The sequence below is a fragment of the Homarus americanus genome, unplaced genomic scaffold (assembly GCF_018991925.1).
Source record: "Homarus americanus isolate GMGI-L3 unplaced genomic scaffold, GMGI_Hamer_2.0 scaffold51859, whole genome shotgun sequence".
Lineage (NCBI taxonomy): Eukaryota > Metazoa > Arthropoda > Malacostraca > Decapoda > Nephropidae > Homarus > Homarus americanus.
Genome location: NW_024711292.1, coordinates 1,089,563 through 1,110,028, shown reverse-complemented (window position 1 = coordinate 1,110,028; position 20,466 = coordinate 1,089,563). Strand labels below are relative to the sequence as shown.

The following is a 20,466-nucleotide window of genomic DNA, read 5'->3' as shown; positions in this document are numbered from 1 at the left end:
GTCAAGTTTGGCCTTGAATGAGCTCACACTCGGTGCCGTCACGATGCTCACGGCAGATTGTTCCAAGAGTTCACAGTTTTTGTGGCTTCTTCAACCTCTTGTGGGGCAGACGTCCGCCAGCTCCAGGTATGTACATTCAATCAAGTAGTTCCCCCTGAGATGTTTATGCACTTCAGTTAGGTCGCCCTTTGTCCATCTGTAGTTTACCTTTACTTTTATCCTCTTCACCACTGATTGGCTCGTTAGCCGCTTGGGCGATCAGTTACGTTTGTTACGCACTGTTGGCAAGTACTGGGCATGCACTGGCTCCTGAATGTACCTGAACCTGCTCCAGTGTTGGTCAAGTATGTCTTGAAAGAGCTCACACTCAATGCCGTCACAACACTCTCCGGCAGATTGTTCCAAGAGTTCACTACTCTCACTCCGAAAAGTTTGCCCTCACAATTTTCTGTACCTGCGGCTTCTTCAATCTTGAGCTGTGACCCCTTGTGGGGTGAGCGTCCGCCAGCTCCAAGTAAGGACACTCGACTGAGTAGTGCCCCTTGCCCGTCTGTAGTACAGTATAAGCTAGGCAAGTTCAGGCGCTCCAATCTCTCAGGGTAGTTGAGGTGCCGAGGTGCAGGCACCAGTTTGGTGGCCCTTCTTTGAACATTTTCAACCAAGTGACAGTCCCTAGCATATCTCGGGGACCAGGCGGGGTGACAGTACTCCAGATGGGGGAAGCACTTCACTCTTGAAGATCGTTACGAGGGACAGACCTTCTAGATATCTGAACGACCTTCTTATAAGACCCAATAATTTATTTGCCTGATTTACCTTCTTCTCGCAATGGCCTGAGAACTTCAGCTCATTGTCAACATACACACCTAGGTCCTTCTCACATTCACTCTCAAATAGTTCAGTTTCTTCATCCCTTTCGGGACATATGATACGCCTCCTTACCATTGGTACGCCCCAGGTGCATCCTTGTACACTTCGTGACATTGAATCTCAGCAGCCATTTCTTCGACCATTCTTGGAGCTCACAGAGATCCTTCTCCAGCTCTTCACAGTCCACACAGTTCTTGATTTCCCAAAATAACTTGGCGTCATCGGCAAACATTTGTATGGAGGAGTGTACAACATCAGGCATGTCATTTATGAAACAAACAAACAACAGCAGGCCCAATACACTGCCCTGTGGTACCCTGCTTGTGACAGGTACAGATGATGATTTCGTGCCATCAATCACCACACACTGCTTGCGGTCATGTAGAAAGTCTTTTATCCACGCAAGGGCATTTCCCCGAATTCCGTACCCTTCCAGTTTGATTTTCAGCCTATCGTGGGGCACACTGTCGAAAGCATTGGCAAAATCTAGGTATATAGTGTCGATATTACCACCCCGTTCCAGATTATGGGTCCAAATATCCAATACCCTGCTGCTGTCATGGACCCTCCTCCTGACGTGGCCCCTGCTCCTGACGTGGACCCACACACCCCACCAGGCACCACTGAGGACTGTGTACCTGCCGCGAGAGAAACCCCACATTCCTCGCCTGTATAACCTTATCTTACCCACAACCCTCCTTCTACCTCTGCTTCTCCCACAGATCTCGTGTCTTCAGACAGAGTCGTCTCCCATAGCGGCAGGCTCATCCACACACCCGCCCGTTATGTCTCATATGTGGGATACAACCCTGCCGACAACAAGTCTACTGCACTGCCCGGAGGGAAGGGGGAGTATTGTAGTGGATATTTCCCCTACAACTACAACTGCCATTTGTTGCTGACTAGCCCACCCCTCTTCGAATTCCCCAGCCAACGCCTCGTAGTCTAAGGTCAGCTACTAGCGCCGCCTAACAAAGCGGAGGTCAACTATCAAGCCACGCCTACCTCCGCTATATAAGACCTCACCTGCTATATAAGACCTCACCTCGCCGTGACCAGCACCTTCTACCTACAGCCACGCAGCACGCAACACCTCCTCTGAGCACGCGCCTCACCAACCAGCTCTAATCCACGCTTGTAACCACGCTGCAACTTTACAGCACCAAGCTGCACTGTACATCCAATACAATATATATACAGAGAGCACATTGTGAGTTTCCTTTCTCCATCCATCCTGACTGTGAACCAACATCTCTAACCCCACACTTGAGAAAAGACAAGATGTTCTTTAAAATAATCAAGTGTATGTGTGTCATATAAACAGGTTACCATTCTTAAGAAACTGTCCTATATGGGAGTAAAGACTAAACACAATGAAGAACAGAAGCAAAACCATCCAAAAGTTAATAAATTTGTTGTATAATATTTAGTACTGGGAAAAAATACCCAAATAGCACTCAAAACAAACAATATTTACGGATCATGAAATGGATATTAATACCGTTACATTTTATTAATCTGATCATAAATAAAGTAAGTTATGTATGAGTTTTGTATCTTGTTTAAATAAATATTATATTTATATAAGTATTTTAAAGATAAATTTAATCGAGTCCATCAGCTAACCAGATATTGTAAACCTGATATAGTAGACGATATTCCCTGGGCCATTAAGAGAGTAACGATCAGCTCACACATCAGTAAGTCTTATTAAATGTATATAATAATGGTGCTCGTTTATATAATGCCAGTAGCAGGTATTGAAGAGGTAGATGACATGTTAAGGTATTATAAATTTGGAGTAAATATTAGGGGAGTGTTTCTCAGGTTACAGTGACGTGAGTGTAGATTATCTCATCCGTTTTCCAGGATTTATTAGATAATTTTAATGGTTGTATTTCAGACCAATTGCCCGTCTGAACTATTTACTGTACAATATTCTGGTAGAGGTTTCTGTGAGCCTGTAGTGTCCAGCCTCATTTGTGTTGGGACCTTGTACTGTATGTGTGTAAGTGTAACCCAAACTAAATATTTCAATGTATTAATACTTTTACTGTATTGGTAATAGTGGGACAGACGTTAGGTAAGGTTGGGTAGTAAGTTAAGTGTTTAGCACCATTAACATTGTATTTCCAGAAATTTTGGTTCAATTACAAAAGTTATTTCTACAGTTAACCGTATTCCTTTACATTGTCATCACTGTATTATTGTTTTGTGTTAATATACCTAATCGACCTAACCTTTCTTAGTCATTCACTTAATTTTATGAGAAACATCATGGCTCCACACCCTTGATCATGAAACATAGCTTTGCTCAAACACCATATTGTTATTGTTTATATATGGATGATGTGGTAAGCTGAGGATTACAGCCATAAAATAAAGTATCCTGTAATATACTAGAAAATGTAAATAAAAAGCAGCCAACCACCAGTAGTAGTTTGGATTTCATATGAAACTGTCCAAGACTATTGATTTTAGGGTGCACCTCCAACTCGGCCCATCTTAAATGACCAACTCGACCCACCCACTAGAGGTTCAGGAATGAGTTTGAGATATGTTTTATGTGAGTGAGTGAATACCGAGGGTTCAATCGGTATGAAGGACGAATTTTATGCGTTTATGTCAGTAGAACTTGATCAATGAACCATGATTCACATTCCTAACTTGTGCTTCTCTAGGTGATTTTGAATAGGGTTTGGAATTATTGCTTCCAGCAATTTGCCTACAATATTGATGTTAAACTGATTGGACAGTAGTTAGAGGATAGTGATCTATCTCCCTTCTTGAAAATCGGTATTACATTCCATATCCAGGATTCTGGTACTACAGCCGTTTTTATTGACATGTTAAACAAATTTGCTAAGGGCATACTAAGCTCGTCCTTACATCCTTTAATACTCTGGAAATATCTCATCGGGACCTGGTGACTTATCAGGCTTTAACTTGTCTATTTGCTTACTAACATCATTACTTAATATATTTTTTTCACTATATCTGTATATAGTCGGTGCCTCGGGTATCATGTTTAAATTTTTGGTGGTGAAAACCGTTGAAAAATACCTGTTCAGATTATTGCTCATTTCTCCGACGTTATCAGTTAGCTCGCTGGTATTGGTCCAATCTTGTCTCGTGTTTTAGTTTGATACATTTGAAAGAATCCCTTGGGGTTTAACTTTGCCTCCCTTGTTACCTTCAGCTCATTATTCCTCTTTGTTTTTCTTATCTCGGTCTTAACCCTACTGGCCAATACCTTATAATAATCTCGGAGGTAAGCTTCACGATTTATTCTCCAACCTATAGCCTTCCTTTGGCCAATAATATTATTTAAATAATTATTTACCTATTTGGGGTCATTGTTATTTGATCTGAGTTTTCTGTATGGTATGTCCTGCCTTTGTGCATTAAGTAACTCGTTATGTAAATTGCTGTGGAACTCGTCAACATCAAATCTTGTGGTCAGGTTATCCTCAACCGTCATATTTTGTCAGGTTATCGTTGTCAGGTCTCCAGGCAAAGTGAGGTCGCCTTCTGTGTTGGTTTTAGATTACAGGATTAGTCACATTCTGAGTCTTGACCATGGCTGACCAATGCTCGGTATGCATGGCAATAATACGTCCCCAACAGGAAGAACTCCAGTGCAATGGTTGTAACTTCTTCCACTTATGTACATTAATATATTAATAAGATAGAATGAAAAGATAAATAATAACAAAATCAATTCCCCCCCTCCCCCCCACTTACAATCTATGCTGCTTTTTATCATTGTACTTTTATCATTCATGCAAAAATAAATGTGTAAAATTTTACTTTTTAGTCCGAGTTCGTTAACCAAAGTGGTCTGAGTTGGTATATGATGGGCCGAGTTGGACTGTAACCGATTTTAGATCACCTCAGTTAGCACTGGAGTGGATATTTTTAAGGTGGAGTGGGCTGGAGTGGAGATTCTTCAGGTGAGGTCAGATCAAATGTGTGTTGGCTCTGTGACCTTGATGTGACCTGTATAGTTGATGTACACACTTACATGACCTGAGATCCACACTACTTCACATAATGTTCGATTAGGTTGGGTTAGGTTGTAGGGAGGGAGAATTCTTCTGGCTGGCACTGGGGTGGAGATTCTTCAGGTGGTCCTTGATTTGACTGTTTTAGTCATAATCAGGTGGTTGATGAAAGAGTAGCTTGATACCACCAGTAAGTTGTGCCCGAGTCAATAGAAAGACACATTGGAAATAGTATACTGTACTTGCCTGGCTACAGTCTATGTACACTTTATGTATACCTGCATTGTCTATTTGCATGCTGACCTATATACTTGTATGTATTGTTTATATACTTCCTAGACTTTGTAATCTTGTATAGTGATTTTACTGAATAAATTTTAATTAATAAATTTAAGTTATTTCTGTAAAAAATTTCACCATGGCCATAATTATCTTTTTCAGTGTCCCCTTCTGTGGATATTCAAGGATAGCTTCAAGTTATCACAATAAAGAACCAAAGACATTAAAGGAATGATAATTTATAAACTAGAGTCATCATTTTCACCACCCTAATGCCTAGATAGGTAAGTAATACCCCAACCTATTTCACCTAAAGATTAACCATCCTAACTATTTGGGGGAGTGAGGTTAGGTTAGCATTAGAATGGTTAATCTTTAGATGAAATAAGCTGGGGTGGAGATTATTGAATTGATCCTTATACTGTAATAATATTTTGATATCTGTAGGAAATTTATAAACAGAGAAAGATACAGTGACTTGATGTTGGGTGTTTAGTGGTGTTTGAAACTTTTGTATGGCTCATAGTACAGTATAAGAGTGTTGACATAGTGTAGTAGATCATTAAGCAGGAAGAGTTTGTACAGTATTACATAATGTTATTTGCTGTGAAATGATGATATTTTGCTGTTAGGTAGTTCAATTATTACAAGTAAGTTTGACTGACTTGATTATTCAAATATTAATACTTCCCTGTCATGTGGATTTTTCCTAATACAGTGTACAGATAGCGAATAATTTACAAAACTTACCAGTAGTCATACATGCTAGATACCCAGATGTTTACGTGGCCTTGCATGTTTTACTATTTGTGGGAGGGGATAGTAATGAAAGCTAGAATGTGATAATCCTTTAGAACTCATTTATTTCTTCAGATTTTCCTCACTGACGACATCGTTTCTTAGAATTTAACGGCCCTTGCTCTTCAAAATGAAGATCAATGAAAAAAATTTGTGTGCATACAGTATCTCTCCATCACAGATTGATAAAGAAGGATATCTGCAGAAGAAGGGCGAGGTGAGAGTTTCATTTATGGGTTAATATTGAAAATATGCAGTATACTATAGGTATATATGTATTAACTGTATATTTTACAACTGCAAATATTGTACTGTACTTCCAAAGAAAATTATAGTACAGTACTTGTACAGTATATTCAAGTATGTTCTCTAGTGAGCTTGTAATGGTAGTACAGTACTTTATTGATGCAGCCATGTGGTATTACTAGTACAGTAATTACTTTTTGTTTTTCAGGTAAATAAAAGTTTCCAGAGACGATGGTTTGTTTTGAAGGGAAACTTGCTGTTTTACTTTGAAAAGAAAGGTGACCGAGAACCCATTGGTGTCATCATTCTTGAGGGCTGTACTATTGGTAAGTATCCTCGTATAAGAAGTCAGAAACATATTTGTGTGTGGATGTGACATATTAATTGTTAAGTAAGGACTGAGGTTTTCAGCAACTTAAGTACTGTTTAGTCTTCTGAATATTCTTGACTTATATTTTTGCTACTTTGTAATGGACAATAGTACAGTATTTACACATGATGATAGTTCATGTAAAATTTTACCCAACAATGCTTTATCAATAATCATGTTACAGTAGAGAAATATCATGTGAATAATTCCAACTAATACCATATATCTATGGTAGTCATCTCCCTAAAGGAAAGCACATGGTGAAACAGTTCCCCCACAGATGAGGTTCTCTGTCTTTACACAAGCTTTAAGGAAGTAGCATTCTTGAAAGCTAGCTCTATAACATTGAAGTTTGGCATGATAAGGATTTTTTTGGATTTACATAAAATGCATATTGGTAATCTTTTTTGTGTGTGTGTTTTTTTACTCTATCCCTAGAACTGGCAGAATGTGAGGACCAGTTCACATTCAAGTTACTCTTTCATGGTGGGGGAGGGAGAACCTACGTCCTTGCAGCTGACTCTCAAGAATCTCTGGAAGCATGGATGAAGGCACTTGCTCGTGCTTCCTATGACTACCTCAAGCTAATGGTGGCTGAGCTGCAGAAACAGTTAGATGAACTAAATGGTTAGTATCAACATCATTACCAAGTTATCATAGTATGCAGAGATTCTCCTTCCATAACCAGAGTTTTAATAATGCTTACAATAGACAGTCTTACTTCTTGTTTCTGTGTCTGTATTTCTGTTATTTCTTTATGCAGTTCAGTTTATTGGTGTTGTTTGTTGTGTCCTGCTTTCTTATAGTACTATGTTTTGTAAGGTATCCTTTAAAGGTCAACTCCAGTCCTATATTTTTTTTTCTGTCCTTTTATTTGTACTTTTTGTGGAATGCACAAAATTGTATTCCTGTCTTTTTTTATTGTAATAACTGTACAGCTAATTCAAATTTTGCATCATTCAAGAGCCCTTCATAATTTACTTGATTTGGTCAGGTTTCACTGTACAGCCTATTTCACTATTTGGAAATAATCTTCTTAAAAAGACTAATGCTGCAGTAACCATATAACCACAAACACTCATCCACTGACAGCCAGGAAACCACTGATACCTCTGCCAGGTTCACCTTTATATATTGCAGTACAGTACAGGCCTCACATTGTGTTGCCAAATACCTAATTCTGCAAATCTTGCATTTTATTGAATGATAATGAATTGTTTACTATAATTCATTGGTATCATAAATATATATATATAACTGGTCAGTCTTAATTCAGGTAATTTATTAAAATTATCAATAACAATCGGAGGTTGAAACTACTGGGTGTTAGAAAAGTCCCTGCGCACCTGCAATAATTAACTATACGTACAGGTGTTCCTTGTTATACCTTCGTACTTTATCTTGTTGTACTTACAGAAAATATTGGGAATGGTGTCCACTTCCAACATTTACTGTAACCATTTCCAGTTTTTACTGTAAGTGCAACAAGGAATAGTATATAACTGTAAAGGAACAACTATTTTGTTAATTATTGCAGGTGCACAGGGACTTTTCTAGCACTCTGTATGAGGTTAAAACAAAAGGCCCAATTTCGTAGTTGTATGGACCCAGCTCATTTTTCCGTGCACTCAGTAAAAAAAATATACTGCACCCTTGGCCCTGAAACCATCCTCAACGATCACTGCGACAGAAGCCGTGATGAGTGTTATCATATTTCTTGGTCTGGTGTGTCATATTGTATAACCCCATAAAGGTGCAGAATAATCTTTTAGTAAGTGTACATGAACATCAAACAATAGTTTAAAAATACACTGCAGTATACAAACCAAACATTAAAACTTATAGTGCATTTCTTGAAATTGTTTTTTTGTGTATGTGAAAGTATGTTAATGACATCAGACCTGAGGTGTATTTGTTCTTTGGAGTTGACTTTTAAGTATTGAATTTTCTTCTCTTTTGTGTTAACATAGTTTCTCACTCATCATGCTAATAGCTTTATCTTTAAGTTTGTTTCATATATACAGTACCTTGTTGAATTTTACTAGTATTGTATGTACTGTACTATCAGGAATTTTATTGTATCACTTGGAGATTAGCCCCAAAGCTTAATTCACCATAAGATTAACCATCCTAAGACTATGTAGAATCTCAGAACCTGTCGTGTACCCAAGTCATCATGGCTGGTAGTCAGGTAGCTTACCCGGCACCCAGAGGTGAAAATTTTTTTCACCCTAACTTAACCTGACACAACACTAACCTTACCCAAACTAACTCCTCCCCTCTAGGTAGAGTTGCAGTAATTAAATTAATCTTAAGATGAAATAATCTAAGGGTGGGGGCTAATCTTCAGGTGATCATCCATATTGTTAATTATATAGTCATTCACTCGATGTCTATTTACTAAATTTTCCATCTTTTATCTTTTCTACTTTATGCTTCTATTTTCTTGACTCATATATTTTTGTTTGGTGGAAGTTCAGTTAAAGATCTTTCTTGCTTTTTATGACTGCTAATTTTACTTTGCCTATTTGAGATACTTTTTAACTCAATGGGTGGAAGTTCATATGTTTATCCTCAAGGTTTATGCCACTGTGCCCAATTGTCGTATGCCTACTAGCTCCTTCTGCTCTAAGATGGATGCTTCAGTTGTCAGTATCTTCACATTCAAACTCTTGGGGGATTAGCAGATCACATGAAGATTACAGTAGTTTCCCATACCTTATTTTACCAGAGGATTAAACTCCCAAACACCAACCTAGCTTTATTTAATATAATCCAATCTAATTTAACATTGAAATCTAACCCAACGACCTAACCAAACCCAACCTAATCTAACATAACCTATCCTTGACACTAACCTAACCTAACCCCAAGTAGCATTAGTGTGTTTACTCATCAAGTGAAATAAGCTTGGGTGTCTTAATCTTCATGTGTTTCATGTCTTTTTTTTTATAAATTTCCTTACAAGATTTTTTAATGAGTAATGTGAGAGTTTTAAATCAATATTTATCCAAGTAATATTATTGAAAACAATATTACAGGGCTAAAAAAAAATCTTGTTACTAATGGTACATGAGTCTTTTAAGGTACTGATACTGTATATGGAAGTCTGGAGTATTAAATTATTGCCCCCTCATTTCAAAAGTTTCATCAAGGTTATGGATAATGGTTTATAAAAGACCTATACGTATATATTTTCTCATGAGGATTAGCCCTCCTCCAGCTTATTTCACCTGATGATTAAACACCTTGGGTAATGGGTAGTTTGGGTTGTAGCTTCATAAAATTAATATTATCTGGGTCTAGTTTGATTATCAACATAATCCTAAATCTTTGTTTGAATTATTACACTAGTACTGTACCTGTACAGGCAAGATAAAGTCACCTTTAGTAGAACTTGTCTAGTTAGTGCACCATAGGCTGTCCTTTAGTAATCCCTCTATTTGTTTGCCAGATTGTCCATCCATCTAACTATCTTTCTCTTTATTGTACACCACCACATTTAACTGCCATGAAAGATGAGAGTGAGGCTTTCAAAATTTTTACCAAGTATGTATCTTCCTGTGGACCAGATTGGGATTGGAGAAGAATGCCATTAACTTATTTTTTCAAGGTCACAAGGTTCATTGGCTCTCAAACAGGATTATTCCCTTGAATCATGATGGACTATAACTAGGCTCTCAGTACAGGCAGTAGACAGGAGCTTCACTTAGGCTAATCAATCCAACACTCAGAATTCTGACATTGTTTTATGCTTTGTATATGAATTTCAGACACATCAAGGTATAGAGATGTTCAGTAATGGCAATGTCGGAGGAAGAATGTACATGTATTGTTATTGTTCTCTATCCTAAAGTTGTACAGTCAATTACTAAAGTCCGTTCACCTCTCCCACCTGAACTATGAACCCTGAGATTCAGACTCATGAAATTGAAGTATTTATGGACAGAATAATGTATCAGTCTACTCCTTTGAGTTTATGAATCTCAATCTCAGGGTTTGTAGTTCAAGGGGAGAGGTGAATGGACTTTAATAGTTGACTATACATTGCAAAAGTAGATAAGTATAAATTGTGTAACTGTAAGGTGTGTATACAGTCCTAATAGAACAGGTCATTTTCTACTGTGCAGGATGTACAAGGGGTTATGAGAGAAAGATTTTTGTGTTCTGTGAGAGAACTTTTTCTTCAGTGTCTAATGAACATTTGTTGTTTGGGGATATGCAGCTGTGGGTTGATGGCACTGTACAGATATTATCATGAATATTATAAGATTGTGTCACTAATGTATATACTATGTAGAAGGTGTTGCTTTAGTCTTCACACAAATATAAAACTGACATATTTTCTCTCTCTGTCTTTCTGTTTTTTTTTTACTTTTTTTTCCAATATTTACACTGTTTTTCCCTGAGTTATGTTAGAAGCTTCCAAGGAGGGAAAGAATTTAGTAGACCAGGAGCCAAGAGAGCAAGAGTGTCAGGTTCTTCATTCACAATGGCAAGTAACACTCATCAGTTTTGCTCAGCTTTGTGGTTCAGACTTGTAAGGTCAACATATTGTGAACCCTATTTGCTACTGTCTAGACCAGACCAACCTCGTGTGTTTATACAGTAGTTTATATTATTAGTGATACTGTCCAGCCTGTCGCACTTTTTCCAAAAAATATGGTACCGTACTGGTTTTTTTTTTTATAATTAAAGCAAATACATTTTTTATGCCCCTTGGTGAGTGGTAGATATGGTATAGGAGATATTAAATACAAATACTACTGTATAATTAGTATCTCATGAGATTTTGTTTTAAGATTTTAAGAATAGAATTTATTAGTCTTAGCTTTACTTGATTGTATTGGCTCTCTCATGCAGTTTTCCCCACAAGATGTTTACTCAAGTCACCACCAGAAATTCGTTGGATATTTGCCTTCAGCAGTGTATGGGTTCTGAAGTACTGAGGAGGTCTTGAATGAGCCACCTTTCATGCTGAGAAGAAGTAATTTTGTTTAAAGATGAAATAAAAAGAGACAGACAGTGAATGTATTTTGTATGATTGCATGAGAAAAAATAATTCATGAAGTACTTTAAGTCTTAAACTATGAATATAAACACAAGCTCTGCACCTGATTATAAATAAAGTTATGCTAATGCCAACCAAATATTGTCCTCCCCTCACTCTACCTATGGCTAAGAACCCAGCCTACCAGCATAATTTTTGTAGCCTAGAAATTGTCAACAAGTGACCTGTGATACCACCACCATGACAGCTTGCCTTCACCAGCCTGCCCAAGTTGATTCACTAGATGTGGAACTGTGAACATTACTTACTCTTATCCAGCTGGATAGTGTAACCTTTGGCAGGAGCATGTCATGTCCCCTGTCTATAGATCAGGCTAGTCAGTGGGGCTCTGATGGTTGTGATATTTTGCATTTTATTCTTCCGTTTTTCTTCCTTCTACCTTGTTCTGTCATGTCGGTCACGGTACCTTTTCTTGTCAATCTCATTGTTTAATTTTCTCTATTACTGTAGTAGTTTAATAACAGCAGGAGTTGACAACTCTTAAGTATTTGTGCTTAAATGAAGTACTGTACCTGTACTGCACATTGGACAGTTTTGCTTATGATTTGTGTAATATTAGCACAAGTTATTATCTACGTAGATATCCTTCAGTATATAATGCCAATGGTATGACTGTTAGTGTGAAGCACCAACAGGTGATAGACACTTCATATAAGAAATATTTCAACTCACTCAAGGTCTCAAGTTTTCTCCATTGTGTAACATAGTGACTGTGTCCACTTAGTTCATATCATTCAGTTGTACAGTTGTAACAGAAGCAGTTCTAACCACATATGTTGTTTTGAAGATCTAAAACCTCAGAGAAAGACATTGAAAGTTTCAGTTCAGTCTAACTGATCACTTCTTGCCAAGAATTGAGATAAGTGTAACTTGCCATATAGCTCTGCATTATACAGGTACAGTCTCGTTCAAGATTCTTCGAACACTGCGGGAGACAGCTGGCAACTCAAAGCCGTTTGTTTACTGTAGTACGTAGTAAAAATTATGAAGAAATGTTAAAGTGATCAGTGATTGGTTACTTCGTTCCCCGTTGCTTAATTTAATGGTTGGGCTTTGTTGTTTCGTATTATATTATACTGCTTACTATAGTAAACAAACGGCCTTGAGTTGCTAGCTGTTTCCAGCAGTGTTCGAAGAATCTTGAACGAGACTGCACATATATCCCCACATTTAGTCCCATTCTTTGGTGACGTACCCATGCTTATCTGTAATTTTGTGTGTGTGTGGTCAAATTAAAATTTTTAAAACCAACTGTGCTACTACAGTAATACCCTACAGAATTTTGTCTCAACTTGGTACAGATGGTGTACTGTGTAGGGATTGGGGAAATGCATGTGTATACTGTAGATGGTTTCACTATGATGGTTTTTGGTGGATTTGTGGTCCCCAATTGTCAGAAAGCTACAGGCAGGGCTCTCATCTTCAGGTGACCTTTGGTCATGTTTTATGTGAATATAACCAACTACAAAGTTACTGGACAAGTTGTTTTCTGAGTGATGATGCTTACTGCTGTAGGGTTATGCTCCTCAAAGCTACCGGAATTAGGAAATTTTCTGTTACAACTCCTTAATTCTTTTTGTAGTGAGTGTTTTAGAGTGTGACCCATTGTTGGTTTTGGTTTACAGTATTTGGTTTAAGAAAAAGGAATAATTTTTATTTTGATGAAACAGAAAATGTTGGAGGAATCACTTATAATTTCAGCTCCTCCCCGACTTACGACCTACTTGACTTACGACCACCCGTACTTACGACCTGCCTCAGTCGTACCAAAATTTTGTCAAATTACGTATTTTCGAGTCCCAATTTCAGTACACAGACTAAAGTTCCGTTTGTAATTCACTTTAAAATGGCTGGCAAGCTTAAAACTGAGAGTTTTGTGGTGCTGAGAAGAAAAAGAGACACCCATTATAGATTTTCTATGTACAGGTATTATTTAAGCATTTTCGACGTACTACCATTCTGACTTACGACCTGGATTTGGGTCCCTAACCCCGTCGTAAGTCTCGGAGGAGCTGTATACTGCAATTTCTTTAGCAATTTTGAAGTTTAGAAATGAGTTTCAAGTTGTACTCTGAGGCACATGATGACTGTCAGTGTATCTGTTATAATGGTTTACATGTTAATATTAATAAAAACAGATTAGTGTCAACTAATGTTACAAAGATGTTACAAAGAATAGTGAAATCTCAAAGTACCTCTAACAGTTTTAAAGGTAAGACCTGTAATCAAGTACAGTGATATCCCCGTTAGCCGGAACAATTGGTGCAGAGCACTTCTGGGAATTAGAGATTTCCAGGTAATGAGACGACTGAACGCCGGATAAAAATTCCTCATCCCCGGAATTTTCAGGGTAACGGAAAAATGACCGGAATTTCCAGAAAATGTGCATGATTTTCATCTCTCAAACCTGGAAAAAACTCCCCTATCCTTGGAATTTTATGAGTATTGGGAAAATTTTCTCAGAATTTTCTGGAAAATCGTTCCCAAAGCTGGAATTTTCCGGAAAATTCTGGCTTTGGGAACGATTTCCGAGAAAATTTCAATTCCGGCTATCAGAGAGTTCTGGGTTTGAGGGATTCCGGCCCACGGAAATATTACTGTATCTTAAAACACACACACACACACATACATGAAAACAGGCTTGCTATAATTGACTGGCCAGGACAAAAATATTTTACCATTGTAGGATATCAGTGTGGGGAGGGTTTGGTGTACAGTTTAGAGACGGGCCAGAAGAAAGTGATAGTTATTTTTATATTAATTTAGCACTTTGTTTTCTATTATGTTTGAGAGCACAGTAGTTAATCCCGGGCATCACAATGGTAATGAAGTATTGTGTGTACTCTGGTGTGTTGTGAACATTAGATACAAGGGACATAGAATTTACTCTACAGGTGGAGTCTTGTTGATCAGAATATCAGGCAGTAAGCCATAACTTACACTCAGGCTGCTCACCTATTACTATTGTATCAGGTCAGAATTAGAGCTTAATAAATACAGTACTGTATATACTGTACAGTACCTGCATATAGGGTGTCCCAGATAAATTTCTACACGCTGCTATACAGATTTTCATGGAGATCACTTGAATGTTTGTACTTACAACAGCAATTTTTTCATCACTTGTTGATGTTTGAGCTCTTCAATAAATGAAGATAATACTGCAGATGTTATCCAAACATTCACTACATCTCCATGAAAATCTTTAAGGCAGTGTGTATACATTTATCTGGAACACACTGTATATATGACAACTATGAAAGATATGAAGAGTTTTTGTATTCTTTAGATGCCTTGTGATGCTGCTGTTAGCATGAGCACCATTAGCCAAAGGGACCGACTCCCCCAGTGTGACATATCTTGCCTCTTATCATGTCTGTCTCTAAATTCTATACGCAGTAACCCACTGAAGTGTACCATAGGTGGCTTTATGTAAAACCTCTCCCAAAATCTTCCACCCTGACCAAATATTTCCTTAGTTTTTCATTTAATCATACTTGGACATTCTTACAACCTTCCTTCCTCCCATCTGTCAATTTTCACTTAAACTCAGTGTTTTTTCTCTTCATATCCAGTTTCTTTATATGTTTATGGATAAGGAATGTCATTATTGCATCTCATCATACATATATATAGTGTGATGTGGATTCCTAGTAATGTGAAGCACTTTTTCTGATGTGCATTTAATTAGGAGTTGCTTTTGTATCATGATGTGTGGCAACTGAGGCCCAGTAGTGTCTACAGTATGTGAGCTCTCCCAGTTTCATCTCATTCCACTGGTCAGCAATTTCCAGTCCTTTGAAATTCCTTTGTGACTTTTTATATAAATATTTCATTCATATTGCTTTAAATTCCACAAGTGTCCACTGCTTGCATGCCTTACTCCCATAACCATTGTAAATCATTATAAATGCTAATACAGGGTACTTTGTAAATTTTGTCTCAATTGACAAACTTGTACTCAGAGGAACCAAATAACTCCTAGAATTTCCATATTCATAATTCTACTTACATCATGGAATATTTCTGATGGATATTAAATGGCATGCAATCCAAAAAAAAATTTCAGTCATAATCTCTTGCACTGATTCACACACCAGTACAGTATCCCACATGACACTTGCACTTTCATCTGTTTGATAATTATATCCTGTGATTTTTTTCTTTCTTTTTGGGGGTCAATTTCCAGATGCAGAGAAACAAGGGAAGGGAGGTGACGACAATAACATGCATCCTCCCAAGGCCCCTCAACGCCAGCGCCAGAACCCATTCAACAGAACACAGGTGAGAGTTATTACTACAGACACTTCAGCTTTAGTGTCTTGCTAGTTCCTCCTCCTCCTTGTCTCTTTCTGTCTTCATCCTCCTCCTCTTTGTCTCTCTCTCTCTCTCTCTCTTCATCCTTCTCCTCCTTGTCTCTTTTCTTTCTCTCTCTCTTCATCCTCCTCCTCCTTGTCTCTCTCTTTCTGTCTTCCTCCTGTATCTGTGATCTGGCCCCAAATTATGTGACAGATTTAGCATGATATTTTTTGTTGTTTTTTATATCATAGCATGTTATTTTCTGGCTACCTTAGTATGATATATTTTTTTGGTATTTAGATATATTATTTCGTGGCTATTTTATTTTTCTGTCAATTTAACATCTTGGGTATTGCATAATAAACCTGGCGTGTGGGTGTACAACAGTACTGTAGTGTTATGTTATGAATGGGGGTGCATTACAGTATTAAAGTACAGTACTGTAATTGTGATCATAGTTTAATGGAGAGTTTTTATGGCAGTGTTTTGAAGACAGATGTATTATGAATCCAAATGTTCCCCAAATTCAGGATGATTTTGATTATTTGTACTATGCAGATATGGTTCTTTTCTTAATGAGTATTGTAGGTGCATTAGACCATTGTATTGTATTTCAAGATTTATGTACATATTTAGAGATTAGCAATCTCATGTAATGTACAGTCAGACCAAGTTTTGCTGATATGTGGAACTCACCCATGACTAATTTATTTAAATAAATGTGTGTGATTGCTCTCATGTGTACTCCATACTTTACATTATTAGATAAGAACATTATAAAGAGATCTTGAACTGCTACTGAAACTTGGATTAATATAATACTGTACTTATAACTTAATGAGCTTTAACAAATGACCAGTGACATCCATATCTTTAAATCCCACCTTGCCTTACAGAGTTCTAATGAAGTTACCCTAGATCCTTCCTTGGCAATGCGCATGAGAGCAAATACTGTATCGGGGGGAGGAGGTCATTACCTCACTCCCACAACAGTCCCTCAACGCCCTGCACCACCACCTCCGTCTGTGGCCCACATCACCTTCAACAAGCGGACATTCGCACAACTGCACTCGGAGTATGGAGTGGCAATCCTACGAGACAAAGAACTTGGCAGAACTAAAAGAGGCAAACATGATAGTAAAGGGAAATGGGAAAACTTAGAGAATGTTATACCAAGTTGTGAAAATCAACCAGCTGATGCAGCATCCACAGAAAATGCTGTTGTAATGGACCTTATCAGCATTTAAAATATAATTTGAATGTTGGAACAACATTATTTATATATCTATTATTGCTCTTAGAATAGATAATGGAGTTTCCTACGTGAATAGAAGAATTGTAAAATACTTCTTTTTTTCAACTGATTTTTTACCTGAGCTCATTGTAACAGTGCAGGGATAACATTTTATACCTTTGTTTCAGAAGGTTAACTTTCACTTAGGGTACAGTACTCTTTTATCAAGTGGTGTGGTAACCTTCTTGGCCAGAGTTAGTGGTCTGTATTAGAGTCATCAGTTAACAGAAGTAGCAACTCTGCTAATGATGTTAATTGTACTGTAATATTAGCACTATGAAACCAAACCTTGTGATGGAACCTTAGCTGCTCACCCAAAATATGTTATCAGTGTTAAGCTTTCTGTTGTGAAGCATACGATACTGTATATCAAATCTGCTTTTATGAAGGTGGTAAATGCCATAATAATATCTATTGTTAATGTTTAAAGTACAATACAGTACAGTATACTGTATACAGGACAATATTAAAAAAATGCTTACAGTACTGAGAAAGGTATTAAACTCCATAGTATTACAGTTTATTAAATGTGTGATATTAAGGGAAATAGCATCATTACATATATCTATTCAGTTACTAAGGCTTAAGTGATTGGTCAGGTAATTTTAAATTTTCAAGGCTTCCTTTTCGACTCAGTGTAATGTACTGTATGTGACCCATCGGTGAGTGATTATGTATGATGTTGGAAACATGTACAGTGCAGTATACACTTACCTTCACTGAGAGATGTACTAGGCTTACTGATTCATGTTCTCTTCTTCAATTGTGCTAATATTTATGGATTACATGACATTGCAACATTTGCTTAGAATTTAACAATATGCATAATGCAGATAGAGATTTCCCATCTCTATTTTATATATACAGTATATATATATATATATATATATATATATATATATATATATATATATATATATATATATATATATATATATATATATATATATATATATATATATATATATATATATATATAATATATATATATTACTGTTTTGTTTTAATGTATACTGGTAATAAAGGTATTTTTAGAAGCTATGGATCTTCCATTGGAAAAACTCTGCCATTTTATGCTATATTCAAGGGTCTTGCCATGTTCCAGGGATAGGCTGCACTGTCCACTGATTCAACACCAGCTGTTAAACAGCTCCTCACCCAGCAAAGCAGGGTTGAAGTAATGCTTTGAACTCTTAAGCCCAGTAGTGGCACTAGATCTCCATCCCTGTCTTTGCTGACTTGGAATTTTGCAGATCATACTGTTGGCTTTCATCAATGGAGGTTGAAGCATGAAATCGCATTTTATGGCTTAAGGGAGGAAATGAGTGATCTGGTGATCTGGTTTTTTTCCCTCTTGTCCTTTCCCTCCATCCCTCCTTCCCTCCGCTCCTCCTTCCCTCCATCCCACTTTTCCTGCATCCTACCATCCCTCCTCCCTCCTTTGGTAGGTGAAGGGTGAACTTTTCTAGGATTTTAATCTTGTGAACCTAAGGTCTCACTGGCTTTTGGAGTAACCACTGAGCTAGGAGTTAGTTCGTTGTTCTGCTGGATGAGAGGCTGTTTTACAGATGTTACTGATTTATTGACCAGTGTGGCTGGATCACTTTCAAGACTACCCTCTAGGTATTGTTTGGGTGTTTAATTTAATCACAGGTGAAATAAATTGGGTTTTCTAATCTTAAGATGATCCATGTAGCCTGCCATTGGAACATATTGAGAACCTTGATCATGGAAATCACTGGCAGGGGTTTTACTATCTTGCAGGTTACGTCTTCTTCCTTGGCTATAAAATGAGATTGATGCTTCAGTCATTTTTGTTTAATTGTGTGCACTGCCTTTCATGCTGAATTATAATAATAATAATATAGATCCATAACAGTACTACAGGATTCATCAGCCTGTGTGTCTACATACTATTGTCTCAGCTCCTTAAGTTTATAAGGCAGTCATAATGTACTTTTTAACATTTTCTTGAGTGCAAATAGTACACGAGTGAAATTTTATCACACACTTTGTTGCTTTTTTAAACAGCAATGAGAATATATCAAGAATTATTACCAACTGGTGATTTATTTTGTTCAGTTTACTTTTTATTGATAATAGATCTGTTTACCTTAGGTTTAAATTCCAGTTTTAAGTCTGTTATAGAAGGCAGCTGTCAGTAATATTAGAGGGATTCATCTGTCTCTAAAGACCTCCATGGTAATGCGATGAGGTTACATAGTACAGTATATGCAGTGGACTGATGATCTATGACAGGTTATTTCTTATAAACATGGAGAATCTTAACTGAGTGATATGTAAATTTATACAATTTTTGTAAGGGATACCATCATGTCTTAAGTTTGTGCAGTCGGTACCATTATGTTTTGTGCTGGTCGTGTCGTACTGGACGTGTAGCATGAGAAACTAGGGATTATATGAGATGCTCCGGACAAGAAGAAGACAAGCAACTAAGCAGCTGTGGGTGTGTTGATTCTATCATTTTAATCTTCAAATGTCCCTCTAAACTTTTTTTATCTGTTTATGCATTTTCTGGTTGTTCCCCCCCCCCCCCATTGCCTGACTACTTCTTGCCCAGAGCACATCTTGTGGTTTATAGACGTATTAAGGTACACACCATATGAAAATTAGGCTGATGTTTTATTTTGTGTGATTTTTTTTTGTTCTCCGTACTATAAACATTCATTCCTATGTACTATATACTAATTTGCATATGTAAATTAATTTGAGTATTTTCAGATAATTGCAGCCATCACTTGTTTCATATCAGTCAGAAGTTTTTTGTGATAATTGTTTTATAATTTTTATCTCTCAATAACTTGACTCCAGAACCAAGCATTTTCCAGATAAAATTCGCAATGGTGTGAGTCAGTCATTCCAAGTTGATAGCAGAGTACAGTACAGTAACTACATAAGTGGCAGTACAGTAGTAAAAAACATCATTGTAGAATAAAAAGTTAAGGTTTGGCTGCTATGTTTGGGGCTTATAACATTGTCTTTTATATTTTATTATTATTACTACTATGGTGACAGTACTATATTAGCCAAATGGTATTGTTAGACTTTTGGTAGACTCGCTCCCAAAAGTATCTTCGGGGGGGGGGGGTCTGTTGAATTTCAAAATGAACACTGCATCTCCTGTTGTCTCGGTAGGGTTGTCAAAATCTTTTTGTCCGTTGTGTCATATTGTCTTGTCTCTCACAAAATCATTTAAGATACTTTTTGGAGTGAG

General features: G+C 37.2%; 1 protein-coding gene across 1 annotated transcript; it reads left to right on the top strand.

Moving 5' to 3' along the window:
- Nucleotides 1-2,479: 2,479 nt before the first annotated feature.
- On the top strand, nucleotides 2,480-18,090 carry LOC121869406 (sesquipedalian-1-like). The gene is made up of 7 exons (XM_042370785.1): nucleotides 2,480-2,570; nucleotides 5,316-5,437; nucleotides 6,027-6,168; nucleotides 6,406-6,523; nucleotides 7,006-7,194; nucleotides 15,828-15,922; nucleotides 16,834-18,090. Exons 3-7 carry the CDS (start codon nucleotides 6,082-6,084, stop codon nucleotides 17,182-17,184), a joined length of 840 nt encoding a protein of 279 aa, XP_042226719.1. The 5' UTR covers nucleotides 2,480-2,570; nucleotides 5,316-5,437; nucleotides 6,027-6,081; the 3' UTR covers nucleotides 17,185-18,090.
- The last annotated feature ends 2,376 nt before the right edge of the window (nucleotides 18,091-20,466 follow it).

What these genes read in the sequence shown, in the direction of transcription:
- LOC121869406 (XM_042370785.1), top strand. Translation starts at nt 6,082, where the DNA reads ATGAAGATCAATGAAAAAAATTTGTGTGCATACAGTATCTCTCCATCA. An exon ending in TCTTGAGGGCTGTACTATTG is followed by an intron (nt 6,524 to 7,005) that starts GTAAGTATCCTC and finishes CTCTATCCCTAG; the next exon opens with AACTGGCAGAATGTGAGGAC. An exon ending in ACCCATTCAACAGAACACAG is followed by an intron (nt 15,923 to 16,833) that starts GTGAGAGTTATT and finishes CTTGCCTTACAG; the next exon opens with AGTTCTAATGAAGTTACCCT.